The 16,027-nt window shown below is 34.6% G+C and overlaps 4 protein-coding genes across 5 annotated transcripts; 1 reads left to right on the top strand and 3 right to left on the bottom strand.

Annotated features, from left to right (window-relative positions):
* Window positions 1-2,929: 2,929 nt before the first annotated feature.
* LOC101204027 (auxin-responsive protein SAUR50) lies at window positions 2,930-6,136 on the bottom strand. 2 transcript variants are annotated; one of them, XM_031887563.1, is made up of 3 exons: window positions 4,915-6,136; window positions 4,582-4,627; window positions 2,930-3,492 (listed from the first exon to the last, which is right to left on the bottom strand). In XM_031887563.1, the coding sequence occupies exons 2-3, from the start codon at window positions 4,587-4,589 to the stop codon at window positions 3,216-3,218; spliced, it is 285 nt and encodes a 94-aa protein (XP_031743423.1). In that variant the 5' UTR covers window positions 4,590-4,627; window positions 4,915-6,136; the 3' UTR covers window positions 2,930-3,215. The 2 variants fall into 2 exon arrangements, with proteins under 2 accessions (XP_031743423.1, XP_031743422.1); XM_031887562.1 differs by having other exon boundaries at window positions 4,582-6,136.
* A 795-nt stretch (window positions 6,137-6,931) lies between these two features.
* Window positions 6,932-9,520, bottom strand: LOC101203782 (transcription initiation factor TFIID subunit 14b). Its single transcript, XM_004134821.3, has 6 exons — window positions 9,204-9,520; window positions 8,880-8,968; window positions 8,571-8,792; window positions 8,199-8,386; window positions 8,002-8,123; window positions 6,932-7,445 (listed from the first exon to the last, which is right to left on the bottom strand). Exons 1-6 carry the CDS (start codon window positions 9,315-9,317, stop codon window positions 7,347-7,349), a joined length of 834 nt encoding a protein of 277 aa, XP_004134869.1. The 5' UTR covers window positions 9,318-9,520; the 3' UTR covers window positions 6,932-7,346.
* A 1,558-nt stretch (window positions 9,521-11,078) lies between these two features.
* LOC101203537 (uncharacterized RNA-binding protein C17H9.04c) lies at window positions 11,079-14,554 on the top strand. The gene is made up of 7 exons (XM_004134820.3): window positions 11,079-11,515; window positions 12,339-12,736; window positions 12,855-12,882; window positions 13,346-13,419; window positions 13,540-13,715; window positions 13,953-14,033; window positions 14,245-14,554. The coding sequence occupies exons 1-7, from the start codon at window positions 11,299-11,301 to the stop codon at window positions 14,291-14,293; spliced, it is 1,023 nt and encodes a 340-aa protein (XP_004134868.1). The 5' UTR covers window positions 11,079-11,298; the 3' UTR covers window positions 14,294-14,554.
* A 523-nt stretch (window positions 14,555-15,077) lies between these two features.
* On the bottom strand, window positions 15,078-15,915 carry LOC101202736. The gene has a single exon (XM_004134982.3). It carries the CDS (start codon window positions 15,898-15,900, stop codon window positions 15,310-15,312), a length of 591 nt encoding a protein of 196 aa, XP_004135030.1. The 5' UTR covers window positions 15,901-15,915; the 3' UTR covers window positions 15,078-15,309.
* Window positions 15,916-16,027: the final 112 nt, after the last annotated feature.

Raw genomic sequence — 16,027 nt, forward strand, 5'->3', positions numbered from 1 at the left:
TAATTAATTTCAAATTACTAGAAGTGTTTTTTGTTAAAAAAAAACTGTGATAGCACGAAAAAGATTTTTCCTAAAGCAGAAAACATATTAATTTAAAAACTAGTTTTGGGATAACCCTTGGGGCAAGTTAGCAACTAAACAAAATTGACATTAAAAGCACAATGTTAGAATTAAGAAAACATTATTATTTAAAGTACTTTATGAAAAAGGTTTCACCAACAAGCCATGTCTAACTCAATAACAAAAACTAACATTGCATGTAATGTTACTCATAAATTAAATCTCTAGATTGTTACTATCAACTTAAATAAAACTATAATTATTAAAAACATTACAACTTTGATTATCAATTAAACGATTCAAACTTCTCAAGCCGAAAAATTAATGTTAATAGTAAGATATTTAAGATTGTTTAAAAGAATGGAGATAATGCAAGGGTAACGAACATGTGTGGCCTACAAACTTGGCCCAAGGCCAACCCCATTTGATGGTTCTAGATGGTCTCCCAATTACTCCCACAAGGAAGGGAAGGCATTGGGGTCGAAGAATGTTGTCCTAAACTTATAACTATCAATTCCATTATTATATGTCGTCGTCCTCATCATCATTTTCTTTTCTTTCAATTTGGTATAGGAAATTTTGTAACAAAATTTGTCATCCATCCAATTTTATCCATTAAATTAAAATTGGTACTTTTTAATTTGTTGATGTGGTCAGATTTGGAGTTCTAGAAAGATCTTTTTCAAAGTATGTGAAACTTTAACCTTTCTAATACTCCTTTTCTTTTGTTGCTTCTTAGGGTAGGAGTTTTTTTTTTTCTTTTAAAAAATACAATTTGATTTCATATGGTTCTTCTATCCATCATAGATTTGAAATTTTATTGTATCTATACACTTCTAATTTAAAATTTAAAATGGTTATTATTTTGTAATATTAGATTAATTTACAATCAATTAAATAAGACATATTATTATGTTTAATAATGAATTGAGTTTAAATTTTATATACATAAATGGAAGCAATTGAAGTAAAAAATCCATAGATTGGCTTAGAATTATGGTAAGGGTGAATAGTAATATAACTGTTTTTTGTGATTATCTTATCTTGCTTTATCTCATAGCTTGTTTTTCCTTTTTGACTCTTTGTAGCCTCATATTATCTCTTTAGATACATTTCACATCAAACCTTCATTTTCTAAACTAATAATTTACCAATTTTTGTTTTTTTTTTTTGTTTTTCTAAAAAAAAATTTAAGAATCCATTAACAACTTCAATAATCTTTAAATTAATAGAATTATCTGACAAAAAATGAAGAACTTATTGGCTAATAATACTCTAACTCCTCAATTGTGTACAACAAGAAAGTAATCAAATAAGACAAGAATTTATAATACACGAATTTAAATGTTTACAGATCGGATCTATTAAACTACATAACTCAAAAACTAAATATTACTTTTAAGAATTGAAATGAAGAAGAAGAAGAAGAATGAAAAAAGAAAGAGCTTTTTTTTTTTTTTCTTTTGAGGAAAATAAGATTGAAATCTAAAATTTGGTAAGATATGGAAATAATAAAAAGATGGATGATAGTGATGATGAAAGCGAAATTGATTCTAAATTTATTTAATCATATAGTGTTATGATGTGATGAGGTTTGTCTCAATATAATTAATCACCGAAATTAGCTCATAATCCCTTTGTTTAAATCGTAAGTAATGATTGAATGAATATTGTGAAAGTTAAAATTGATTAAAATAAAAAGTACATATATAAAAGATAAGAAAAACACACACTTGAGCAATAATTAAGGGAGGATGAAAGTCATATTATGCGGCTGCTGATAGAGAATACTTAATGAAGCAAAGCATGGAAGGTATACAATAGACACTGTTTGGTAGAATGATCCACATTATGTGTGGATATCTCCACCCCCATTCCCATGTGCCCTTTCTTTAAAAACAAAAAGATTAATTAACCTTTAATCTTTTTTTTAAGTCCAAAGTTTTGTTATCATATCATTAACAAATGATTAGATTATTAAAGAAATTTTTTGAATGTTATCCTATTTGTTTAAAAAATACATTGATTCTCTTGAAAGTTTGTAATAAATTTTTAAAAACTATATGTGGTTGAAGTATAATTTCGTACCTTGTTTGTATAAATGTTTATGAAAGTTGATGAGTAATATTTTACTATTTTAAAAATAATTTAGCTTTTTTGGACTTTATTTTAGGAGGATTGTGGAACCTACTTTACTTGTTCAACTTTGAACTTCATGTTCCAACTTGAGTATCTCCCAACTTGATAAGGTCTAAAATTTGTCAACTGTCAATTATGGAGGGGGCAGTACCATGATTACAAGGATCCTAAACTTACAAATTAAGTTTGGGGCATAGCTCTTTACATATGTTTACTAGAACTCTCACTAGGTTCAATCTAAAAATGTTGTTACATGTTATCAGGTACACTCACCACATCACCTTTTTCTTTTCTTTTAATAATATGTAAGGAAATCACGTAAGGGTAGAGGAAATTACATGATCAATAATATAAACATTTTTATGTCAATTGAGCTATATTTATTTTGATAGCTCTACTCGTCATTTTGCAACTCACTACGACTATACAGAAAAAAAATGATTAAAGAATAAGAAAAAAGAAGTTATCGTATACCAAACTTTAATGGAACAATTGAATGGACTACAAAAGGATGAGTGTAATTTAAAATTGGACTTTTAAAAGATATTTTTTCCACGTAATTATAAACTAATTGCAGTACTTTTTCTACTCCAAAAAATTCCAGAATAGAAGTAAAATAAATAAAGATCAAAATGATTTGTGTAGTTTTATTTGAATCGAGGATAATGAAAAACCTGCAACCTTTTGCTTTATATTATTGATGGTAGACTTATAAAGATGTTCACAACAATAGAAAAATCAAATCCATTGCAACGCTTTGGCATTTCATCTTAAACACCAAAAAGAGAGAGAGAGAGAGAGATAAATGATATACGGTTTAGCTTTACAGTTTGAAAAACTGTACAACCAAATTTTTACAATATATGATCAAAGATGATTTTACGTCAATCGTGTTAAAAAAGAACTCCAGCAAAAGGAGGAGGGCAAATTTGGCTCCTTCCAATTCCTTTTTCCTACTAATAATCAAACAACTTAAAAGAAGAAAAAAATGATGAGTATTTGTATTTGTTTGAACTTCATCTGATCTTAATCATGGAAGTTAAGGAGCGAAAAACAACTTCTTCACAAGGGATAGTGATTCCCATGTCATGGTTGAAACCAAACTCCTCCTCTGCTCTCTGCAGCAAGCTTTGGAATTGTGGATGGGCTAGCCACGAGATCGGGACAATGTATCGGCTTCGGTTTTCTCCGACGTAGACGGCGAAATGGCCTTTTGGGACGTCTTCAGGGAGACCATCTTCATTACAGCCATTTGTTCTCTTGCCAAAGCTTGAACATCTTTTGAGAATATGTCTGAAGGAGGCAGAGGGCTGAAGTAGATTAGCCTTTTTGATAGCCATAATATTATAAGAGTGGGAAGCAAGTATGTGTGTTTTGTGGCTGGTGGGAGGGAGGGAGGGAGGGAGGGAGGAATATGATAGGTAGACCGATAGATTGAGTTAGAATATAAGTTTGAAAAGAAAATGGAGAGATTAAAGAGGTATTTAAGAGGAAGAGGAAAAATATTGAGAAACAAAAACATGTGAGATGTGGGAGTAAAGAACAGACCACAAGAGTTCTAAGCCAATTGTGTATTGGAAGAGTTTGCATATGCCAACCCAAGTGGGCCTTTTCTCTACCCAGTTGGGTCTCTTTAACACACAACATGGGGCCCCCACTTTCGCCAATTCAACATTTTTCACAGCTTAGATTGGGGAGATGAGTTTTGTTCAAATTAGGGTTCAGGTGGAATGAGTTAGAACATTGTATATTAGCAAAGACATTTCCACTTCCTACCAAATCCAAAACTTACATACACATTTGAATATCAATAAAATAGAATAGCAAGGCAACCTTTTCCAGAGAAGAATAAATTAGAAACAATTTAATATGGTTAGATTTCACGAGAGTAGCATTAGAATTTGTCTTCATTATCCACATAATATAATAATGGTTATCACAAGTTTAGTCCGTGTGTCTACGTGATACTATTAAACAGTATCTAAACTTCAACTTTAAATTTTGTGTCATGGTAGAATAAAAAATTTGTTTTCCAAAAAGAAAATCAAGACTTAAATAGCTAAAATTTTAATTTAACCTAGAATAATAATAATTTATTAAGGTACTTCAATGTCTTTGACCATTTATTGAAGCTCTGCACACGCATAGGTTGGACAGAGTGTGGATTCATTAAATTTATCATTGAATTGAATTGTATTGTTAGACCACATGACCAGTCTACGCTACGGTTTTCAGCCTGTTCTATTTAGGAAAAAGCTTCCACAGTTATTTATCATCATTTTGTAAGAACTAAATAATTTCATTTAGAAGAGAAAGGTTACCAATATATTTACAACAACATAATAGCAATAGAGATAGAGATAGAGAATTCAGACCACAAACCTCGCCATTTCAGGAATTGAAATCCTCGCTTTGAGCCCGACCCATTCTATTTAAGAAAAACATTTTATTAGAAGAAGAAGTTTACTAATATATTTACGAAAAATAGACAGCTGATCAGAAAGCTGAAAGCAAAGAGCAAATATTTCGGGAATGCCAGAGCATTTTAACAAAGACGTGCCACAAAATGAAAAGCAATTTGCTATACTACATGTTTCCCACATGAGACTTAAGAGCCCGTAAAAGTCAATTTCCTGAAGGTAATTATTTAATTATTATTACAGAAAACAACGTTCTCACGATTTCCTCGTATCTAGGCTACACAAAGCCACTCACCAGATTGAAAGACCAAACTTGAAATTTTGTCTTACATATTTTGGCCTGTTAAATCCAAATCTTGAGGCTCTGTATCAACAGAATCCGCGCAAGTAAAGACTTGTGTTTCCGACTCAGTTGTGGAGTGGTCCAAGTCCAGGACATACGGTTCTACTTTCGGGCACGAAGTAGGATAGATTTGACTTATAGTACCTTATTAAGGTAGTGGACCATAGAGACGAAACTCTGTTTCTTTATTCTTAACTCTCTGCGTACTGGTCTGTTCCTTGGATAACACAAGTTTGTCTTTGAAAGCTCAGCTTAGCTCAAAATAGGCTACCCACCATCCACAATTTCCCAGCCCCTGTAGATGTTGGCACATTCGAACGATTCAAAAACCGTCACACTCCGAGACTGTTTGTTACCTGTTTATCTGTATGTGAAATGAAACATCTATAAATGTTAATAGTAAATAATGGTGAGAGATGAAAGGATACACATATTGAGTAAAGACTATGTCATTATGCTCCCAGCCAATTCCCTTGAATGTCTCCACATCAAAAGACCACCCATGTGGCAACCCAAAAGCTGGAAATACACGAGTTCAAAATTCTCTAGAGTTTCGATAAAATAGGGTTTATCTTATGTAAATGAGCACCACTCATATATCCAGCCTTACTTTGCTGACTTGCTTCAGTTTCCCATGTTCCAAGGCTCAAAAGCAATCTCGTTGGCTATGATATAAGCAGCCTCTCTGTCTATACAACTGACGTAGGGCAGCTGAATTCACCTTCCAGTCCTTTCCCATTCTCACCCCATTGAGAATTATTAGGGTAAATGAGAAGAGCTCCAAACTACCTGCATTCAGCAATTTCACAAAAGCAGACTTTTCTATTCATTGTGGGGCATACAAATGGGGGCTTCTACCATTGCAATAATGTCTTCAAGTTCAGCTATTGTTCTAATTTCAATGTAATGATGTTAAAGCAGCCAGAAGCAATAAATACGAGAATAGATAGGCATTATCCACAGAAACAGCTGTCTTCACAATCTGCGAGCAGCAAAAAAATGAAGGAGTAAGAGAGAAGGATTTTCGTTGTCAGTATTTCCTGTGAAGCAGAGGCCATTTTTACTAAGCAACAAAGGACAATTTCCTTTTAGCACATGCTGACCTGAAAATTTGATGAATATCATGACCATGTTTGTCATATTAAAAACAAGATTATTTAGCATAAATGCCACTCCAGTCTTCGGTGTAAAGAAAATCTTAAATAGTGCAAGATCATACTTTTTTATATTCTCCTTGACTTTATCATCATTAGTACTTTTTCTCTATGAGGAGTTTCATTAATCTCCTCACATAAAATCAAAATTGTAGAAAGGGAAAAAATCTATCTTGCTTCCATTCCATGGTTCTGCACCCACAAAAACATAATAATACAAATAAACTGATCACTTTACATGGGTTTAAAATATTAATTGTAAACCAGGAACACCACAAAAACATACAGTGAGGATTCAATCAACTATATCATTTCAGTTCACAGTATTCATAAATTACAATCATCTGAAGCTTCTTGAGGATTTGGGGCCGAACCAAAGAAGACTGGATTTGAGAGAATGGAAGCTGGATCACTTTGGTGCCGTAGTACCTGCAGATTTTTTGAGTCTATGTCCAAGGAGCAATGTGCCTAATAAACAATTTATCGACCTCATTGGGGGGAAAAAAAGCAAAAATATTATTTCCTTGATATCTTGCTTTTGAGAGGATTAGAACCCAAAAGCTGATAACGTTTGAAAAGTGTCCCGACATTCCCATCACCCCATAAGATGGTCCGGAGAAGATGTAGAAGAGGTTGCCACATATTTGTTCATTGAACTTTTGCCAAGAGATTCTGCAAAAAGCTCTAAGCTACTTCTAATTGTTTAGGTTCCACTCCAGGTCTTAATCCAAAGCTAAATTTGCATACAGAATCTCAGATCTACCTACTGTTTGAAAGATTTCAATAGAGACACAGCAGAATGTTTAGGATTGGAGAATAATATTCAAGTCTGAAATTATGCGAGGCTTAAGGTTTAATACTTTTAGCTAGTAATTCCTGTAGCTATTCCTTCTTCTATGCACTTGCCAGTTAGAGAGGGTCTTTTCTTTCAATGGTAATATTGACCCATGGGATTTTGCAACGGATTGCCAGTTCTTCCTTCCCCTGCGTATTCATTTTCATCAACGCAGATGTGGGTGAATCAATAAAAACACGGATGATTAAAAAGTATCTCAGGAGCACAAGTGAACTAACAAATTTCCTACGAGCGATAAATCCTACTTTAATTGACTTTAACTGCATGAATAATTTTTTTAAAGAAAACTCAGTACATTACTGTTTACATTGGCCTGAACCATGAGAACTGGCAGGAAAACCTAATTACATCGATAAACTCCATCAGCCTCCAGCTTATGACGTAAATTCATAACCAGCAGTTGGTTTAGAGAACTGAGGCAGTCCATCCATCACACTGAGTTGTCTTCTCAATTTGACAATATGAGCTTGCACCTAGCAGATCAACCATCGTGTTAATGCAAAAATCGACAATCTTAATCATGAGCCTCCCAATAGATTATTGCTCGTGATTAACAAAGAATGAAATAAGCTAATAATGATTGATTTGGAACTAACACATCTAGTAACCAGAACCAATAGGCACAAAGTCAACTAGGAAACAAGTTCAAGTACATAATAAACTACAAACTAATAAGTCATAACCATATTCTTATATAAATGTACTTTATATCAAATTTCACAATAAAACTAAAATCCACCAAAGTCTAGTAGGAAATGTCAATTATAAGTGGACTTCAATTTTCCACAGTTTGACATATACACTGCCACCAACAAGATGAAAAAGACCATCAAACAAACATGTATTAACTCTTATAAAAAAAATTCAGCCAGATATTAACAAAGTCACTGATCATTGTGCCGTTGTAGTAGAAAACCAGAAATTAGTTCTCTTTAGAAACTAAAGTATTTCGATAAGTAGAAAGCAAACGATAAAGAAATAGGAGAAAATATGGTTTGAGGTGAAAAATATATATATATATATTCATACTTGTTGGCGAGCAGCAGCAAGTTTTAACAGCTCGTCTGCTTCTGAGAAATTCAGGAACCACTGACTAAGGGAATGATCCTTAGTGTCGCCTTTCTCCCTTTCTGCCATATTCTCAATTGATGCTGCATATAGCCAATTATTGAATTAACATAGAAACTGCAACAACAGGTATGCAAGATAAAATAACAGACAATTACCAGGATTAGGTAGATTGAAACCAGCAGGAAGCCGAGGCACAACAACAGCTGGATGATTCTGAACACGAGAGAAAAAAATTTCGGATGGATCGGGAAACACAATTTCGTTGTAAGATTCCACCACAACAGGCTTCTTTGTTGTTTGGGGACCAGACTCATCTTCAGGGTACAACTTCAGATGGTGAAACCTATAATAATTTAAAATAGTCATAAAATAGAATTTGCAAATCCCCATAACTCAAGCTGGATAACTCTCTATCACACACCCCTATTATTCCTTTCTCATTTGATATAATCTTTACTGTCTCCTGATTGTTTCATATTCAATGAAAACACAGTCAATGCCACGAAAAAATAGCAACAATAACTTACAGATCTAATTGTTTATCACAGACGTCGCTGTGGAAAAAAAGTGTGATGGCAATCTCAAATTCTCCCCAACCAGATTCTGATAACTCAAAAGGCGGTGATTCAATCACTCTTGTCGGATTATTAAAGCTAGGGTGCAACTGAAACACAACTCTCTTTATCACTACCCCGAGATCCTCATTAGTAGCACCACGCACATAGACCGTCCATTTATGTGACTGGGACCTAAAGGGAAAATTAGATAATCTTCGTTAGCCAAATGCCTAAAAGAAGGAAGGGAAATGAAACAAACCCTGAAAAATGGAAACTCACTCGCTGGCCTTCCTGCCAAGGTAAAATGCGATGGTTCCACAGACAATTGGGACGCAGATTTCCATATCTTTAAGCTTCCTGCTAGCATTCTAGAGTAGTACAAAATGCCTTGAGATGAAATGGGCTAGTGCAATGTGGTATAGAATTTACATAGATAAACAAATTAATAAAATATAAACCCTCATACAGCTCAGGGATTTAGTTATCTATTATGTCTCTTCAACTACGAGTACCAATGTCAACAATCAGTGAAACAAGGGTGAGTCTGACAAGTAAATACAATATCTACTTTTCAAAACAACCAGAAAGATCAAGTATGAGAACCTTGGCATCGCTTCCTTCAGAGGATTTTGAGATTTTGATGCGCGGTGGCTTATTACCAGATGGTCCAGATCCACCTTCGTCAGCCGGCGCTTCACCTTGTTTCCTACCGGACATCGAGTTGGGCCTCTAAATCTGTTGACAATTTGATCACAATACAAAGACTATAATTTATTTTCATTCAATTTCATAATTTCGTGGGAACTCAAAGGCGCGAATCTGAACTGATTGGGGGTTAGGGTTTAAGAAGGTTCTAGCCAAAAGGGTCTTGTGATATTTCGTACCACTTATCAAAAAGTGTATATATGTTCCAGTTTAACAATTACAAGGTCTATATTTAAATATGATGTGTTTGTCAAATGCTTGATTATTATTTTCATTTGATGCGACTTTTTTTAAATAACTCAAGGTGTTTCGTATGCTTATTTTTTAAAACACTCACTTAATTTATGAACGTTTTTAAAAATAGCAAATAAATTAAAATATTTATAAATTATACCAAAATTTTATATTATATCAATGATAATCTATCACTATAACATATCAATAAATATTCGTTATAGAATTTACTATATGTTGTAAATATTATGTAAAATGTGTTATTTTTTAAAAAAAAAATCTTTAATATATACATGTGTATATAGGTGTCTAGTAGCATATTCGAAAAAATTGTTGGCATAGGCTTTATAGTTTAATTTAAATAGTTTGAAATATGACTTGAACGTACGTTTAGAGGGGATGAGTGACAGTTTTACCACTAGGCTAGCTTATAACGTTGATATTGTTTCAATTATATATACATACAAATAACATCAAGTTGTATGTATGCTCTTTGTATGTATGTAGGCCTATACTAAATCCATGATATCATCAGTAAAAAATTAATCAAGATGATAAAAACGTCAACAAGTACACTTGTTTTAGTTTAACACATATTAATTGATTTGAATCTCATAATATGACACTTAGGCATATGTTGACCAAATTAGTGCGTCTTACAACACATATCTACATCTTATTTCCCTTACTTGTATTCCTACTTTATTTTTAGAAAATCACCATCGTTGTGTTTTTGCCTTCACCATCATATCTCGATGAACTCGTCAAAAAACAATAAGACGAACTTTGTCAATAAACAATATACTTCATCTTCCATATACGTAAAACGTTCACCAATATGCAATATTTGGAATACGCTTTTGCTTTCATAAGCTACGTTCCACTTTTGGGTCAACCATGATAGGCCTACAATCTCACTCTATTTTCAATAAGTTTAAATACTACTGATTTCATAATTTTTTTACGAGAGTTGAAGAAAGTGTCCACTAGTAATGGTAAAAAGTGCTCGCACGAAAAAAAAAATGCAAATGAAAAATATCATATACAGTTTGTGTTGGAAAATGATCTAGGAGACGATGGAAACGGGTCGGTGGAAAACTCTATACCAAAATCATGAGCATACGAGAAAGTCAGTTTGATAACAGAATGGTACAAACATTCTCACATTTTAAATCACTAACAATCCTAACAAGGTTGCATTTCATTTTTAATGAAATCAATAAATAATCTATTACTATGAACTTGGAAGTTCGGGTAAAATGTTTGCTCAAACACAAGGAAATGTTAAAATATATATGGTTTGACAATACAAATTCATAAAATTTGTTGTGATAATATCTAATATATATTGGTTTGACAATATATAATTATATTTTACAAGCGGGTCCGAACACTTACCTATATAATTTTTTTATTTTATTTTTTGAAATAGAGAGTTTGTAAATAGAGAAACGGAGTTGGAGCGTGACAAAATGAATGGAAGTATAGTCAATAATTATAAATTTACTACACAGTCCTAAATTCCTAACACCTAAAATAGTCTAAAGTTAATGCCGAGGGCTCACTGGTAGTGCCGTAAAAGGCCATCGAAGCCGAAGCCCACGAAAATCCCGCGGGCAAGCTTAGCCCACACAGAGAAAAAGAAGAACCGCCGTGGTTGGTGTGTTGCTGGAGGCGGAAATTTTCGCCTTCTCCTCTCCTCTTCCCTTCGAGTACACTGGTTGTTTTTTGACCATCAGTTGAACTAATATTTTGAGCAATGGATGGAGGGAAGGAGGGGATAGAAGGAAAAGCATCGTTACAACTGGCAATGGGCGAAGGTAAAGAAGGCGATTGGGAGTGCAGTGGATGCAAGAATAGGAACTATGCTTTTCGATCCTTCTGTAATAGATGCAAACAACCTCGCCTTCTTGTCGACAATAAAACGCCTCCAGACTCCAAATGGCTTCCTCGAATCGGTGATTGGATCTGCACGGGTTAGCTTCCTATATTAACTGTACTTGTTTTTGCCCCGTTTCTTTATGCAACCTGCAAACTGTGTTGTATTCCCGACTTCGTTTTGTTGGTTTTCATAGCTGAACTTAGAATTAAACGTTTAGTTCAGAATTTTAGAGTAGCATAATTCGATTCTGTGTCTGACACTTGGTGTGGGTATTTTGTTTGAAGAATGTTCACGTGATGGAGTTTTGTTGGAACGTTTCTCTTTTCTAACATCTGAGTAGGAGTGGAGTTATCGAGTTAGGCTTATGGCTCTTACTCCAGTGAGGTTTCTTGCTTTGATAGTTTTCCACCTAAATACAATGAGCTAATAATTATTGAACATTTCCAATTTAAATCGACTAAAACTGTAGGGTGTGGTGAAGGAAAATCCCCATTGATGTGATCAGTAAATAAAATACTAATCAAGATAGCCTTAAACATCCTGTGTAATAAAATACTCATTTACTGCCAATTCAGAAAATCTGTAGTTGGAGTTGGTATACTTTACACAGCCATGTGTTATACTATGAAGAGTGAAATTGTTTTGATCTTTGGTTTGCCTGTCACTGGACTTAAATCAAAGGAATCTTCATTGCATATTTACCTCCAGTTCAAAATTTTCTTTGAGGATTGTTTTCTGCTTGCACTTTCCATTAATGTTTATATTCCAGCGAACTCATGCTTTTAGAAAAATTCTAAACTAGGTTGAGTCATGAGTCGTTTGTGTTTTTTGTATGTGTATATGGTGTGGATGGACTGCTTGGTGTGCGTATACCTGGTTTTCTTGTGGGTTGGGTTTGTCTGGCTGTGGTGCAATAGGTTGCACTAACAACAATTATGCATCAAGAGAGAAGTGCAAAAAGTGTGGACAACCAAAGGAGGTAGCAGCAATGCCAGCACTTGCAATCCCTGGAGCTTCTTTTCCAACTTATTCACACTATTTTGCCAGGACCCAGGGAGGATTGGATTCAAAGATGAATCTTGGATTAATTGGAAATGGCACTTCACAGCATCTGCATCCCTTGAGCTCTAACTGGTCCCTGGGAGGTGCTGATAAGTATGGAATTCATGCAGCTCCAACATTTCCTTTGAGTGGAAATAATTCTGCAATCTCGTATATGAGTTTAGCTAATCAGCTCCTTTCGGTTCCAAAGGGCTGGCGGAATGGCGACTGGTTATGCAACTGTGGTTTTCATAATTATTCTTCACGTGCACAGGTGGGGTTTCCACCTTTACATACTGAGAGTTGTTTTGTACTTTTCCTATTGGTGTTTGTGGTTTCTCATTTCTGTTTACACCTGTTGTTTATCTAATTGAGCTTTGTCATATTTGCAGTGCAAGAAGTGCAATGCTTCACCACAAGGTACTTGTCCTTTCTCTTTGGTCTCTAGGTTTTGAATGGTCATTCTAGGATTTTAGCTTTAAGAGAGCACGAGGGACTATTTTAAAGTCTATGTAAGTAATAATGAAAAGGCATTGGACCTATGGCGTGTCTTGTGAGAAAGATGTTTATATTGTTTAAGCAATCCTATTTATATTCTTTGTTGTTAGTTGAATGAGTAAATTCATAGTCCAGAGTTTGTAGTAATGTCTCATAGGAGGAAATGTTGGTGGAATGGAAAAACTTAGTTGGCCTAAGGAGAGGTTGTTCTAATATCCTTGTACAAGGTGTTTCAGCTGAGAAAAGTAGAGTAGGTAGTGGAGATAAAAGTTGATTGGAATTCTAATTCTGAATGAATTTGACTTCCCCTGAGGGACATTAGACTCACCTATCTTTCTTTCCACTTCCTTTTTTTATGTATATATTTTTTGTTTGGATTATGCAGCACTTGGAATGAAACGGTTAGCATCCGAAGAACTTGTTCATCAGTGGGATAACAAGAGATTGAATATTGGACAGGTATTCCCTATGCTCAGGAGAAAAAGGATGATAATATTTTTTCGTATTTAAAGAAAATTTTCTGTTAAAATTTGGTAACTCTGATCAATGGCTTCTTCCCGTTCTTTTCTTGGCATTCAGGCAAATGAGCAACAACAATCTTACCCAGGTTTTGAGCAGATGATGGGCGCTGGTAGTGACCCAAACGTAGGATTATATAATTCTTATCCCCATGAAAGTTCTAGTGTAGCTCCAAATTTGGAAATGCCAATGCAGTTTCCTCCACAAGCAACTGCACCGACGCTCCTAGGGAAAGGGTAATATGCATTTGCTAGCCGTATTTCATTTTCTTGGCGATCGAAACAATGAGATATTCAAACCCTTTTCTTTCTGACCAAAATCGGTACCAAGACTACTGAAGTGATGAATAATAATTTATAATGCTTGACATTACCCAATATTTTAGTACCATAGAACAACTTGTTTTTTGGTTGACTATGAACTCTTCACTGATTGAGACAATTCATTCCTATCCTAACCTTATGAATCTGCAGAGCAAAGCAATGGCGCAACGGAGATTGGATGTGCACAAATTGCAATAATCATAATTATGCATCTCGCTTACACTGTAACAGGTTATCACCTAAACTAATATATTATCTGGTTGATCTTTTAACCTTTAGATCTTATAATTCAGTTGCGCCACAAGTTCTTACGTGGAAAATGGCTGATTTGTATGTTCTTCTGGTTGCTAACTTAGTAGGTTTATTGGATGTTAAATGGAGTTTGGCAGCTCGCATTGCATTTATATTGCAGGTCCATTATTGAAATGCTTTTTTGTAACAGGTGCAAGACTCAAAGAGATTCACTTTCTCTGCCCCTCAGTGCCATCTAAGAACAATTTTTCTACAGACTTGGGATGGTTTTTGTTCCTATGCTGCAAGTTTCTTTCAACCAAATTTTTGGATCTCATAATCAACTCTTCTAGTCTCCAAGGTATATTGATTGATTGTCAGTTTTCCATTACTTAGGGAAGGAGGTTTTGATGTGAATGACATTACTATTTTTGTTGAACAGTTGAGAATTTTAGTGTTGAAGCATTTATATATAATAATAATAAGATATATATATATATATATATATTTTCAGTTTTTCATATTAAATTTATCACCTTCTTGTCTCAGACGGTTGGAATAGTGGGGATTAAGTGTAAAAATAAGGCTACCAGCATGAAAACGAGCTGCAGTGTGTAACACCAAGCTTGGATTTTTCAAAGTTACTAAGTTTCATCTTTCTTTCACTGAGAAATTTAGTTTTTTGTCTCTAAATTTTGGGTCTATTTCATTTTTCTTTGAAATAATTTAATATGATTACAAGATGTTGCGAACTTACCCTTCAAATTTGAATTTTGTTTTCAATTGAATTATTAAGTTTTGTAGTTAAAAAGTGTAAATCTTGAAACTTAATTATTCAATTAAAATAAATGATTCAATTAAAACAAAATTCAAATTTAAGTGCTAAATGTATAAAATTTTGAATGTTAGGATCAAATGGCCCAGAAATTTAGTGGCCATCAAGGTAATTTTCCCCCTTGTGTGTTTCTAATCATTAGAACTTTGATTTTGGTATTCTATGTCTCTAAACATATAAAGATATAAGATAATTAGTTGGAATCAGTGAAGGGTAAAGCTAAAGATATTTCAGTGTCTTCCACTAATAGATAACTCACAATATCTTCCACAAAGTATTCTAATGATCAAACCCAAAATTCATAATCACCAAATTCTCCACTAACACTTGTCAGTTAAGAAATCTCCAGTACAAGAATTTACAACAATACTTGAACAGCCGCGATAGATGATGTATGAAAAAGGATTAAAGATCGAAACTAAAGGAAGGTGGTTCCGACGATCATGAGCCCTTGAATACAGAAGTCGGAGATAATGGCGGAGTATCCAACTGATAAAGATTTAGCGAAGGCCCGACGAATCGAAACACAATCCAACCACCAATCATAATAAAAATGGAAGCATAAGCAAATTTGTTTAGCCAAAACAACAAACCCTTCTCTCCCATATACACCTCCATCGTCTTTTCCGCCACGCTCATCTCCTCCCATTTCTTCGTCTTACTGGAACCAACCTCCGCTGCCGCCTTTCTCGGCCGCCCATTTCCCATCGCCGCTCCATCCTCCCTCTCCTGTTTTGATCGTCTTCTCGACCGCTTACGAAACCGCACTTCAACCGTCTCCGGAGGCGTTATTTCCGGCGGAACCTGCGGTGGTGCGGTGTCGCCGTCGGTGCCAGTGGCGTTGATCGGTTTGATCCTGAGAGGGCGTTGGTGGCGTAGAGTTGGAAAGAAGATCTGAATTTGAGAAGTTGGGGAGAATTTTTGAGGATTGATGGTTGAGAGCGGTGGTTTAGAAGCGAGAATTTGGTGGAGACTGATTGATTCCATTGTTTCTGACTCCCGACCTTCGTATTCTGGAGTTGCTTTATCCATATCTTTCGGTTTCTCTGGCTGAGAATTATTGGGGGCCCATTTACATGAGTTGAACTCGGATCTAGCTCACTCGTATTGGGCTTCTCTTATTAGCCCAGCCCAACTTAATATAGAGGGAAAAAAAGCA

Source organism: Cucumis sativus, chromosome 6, assembly GCF_000004075.3.
Source record: "Cucumis sativus cultivar 9930 chromosome 6, Cucumber_9930_V3, whole genome shotgun sequence".
NCBI lineage: Eukaryota > Viridiplantae > Streptophyta > Magnoliopsida > Cucurbitales > Cucurbitaceae > Cucumis > Cucumis sativus.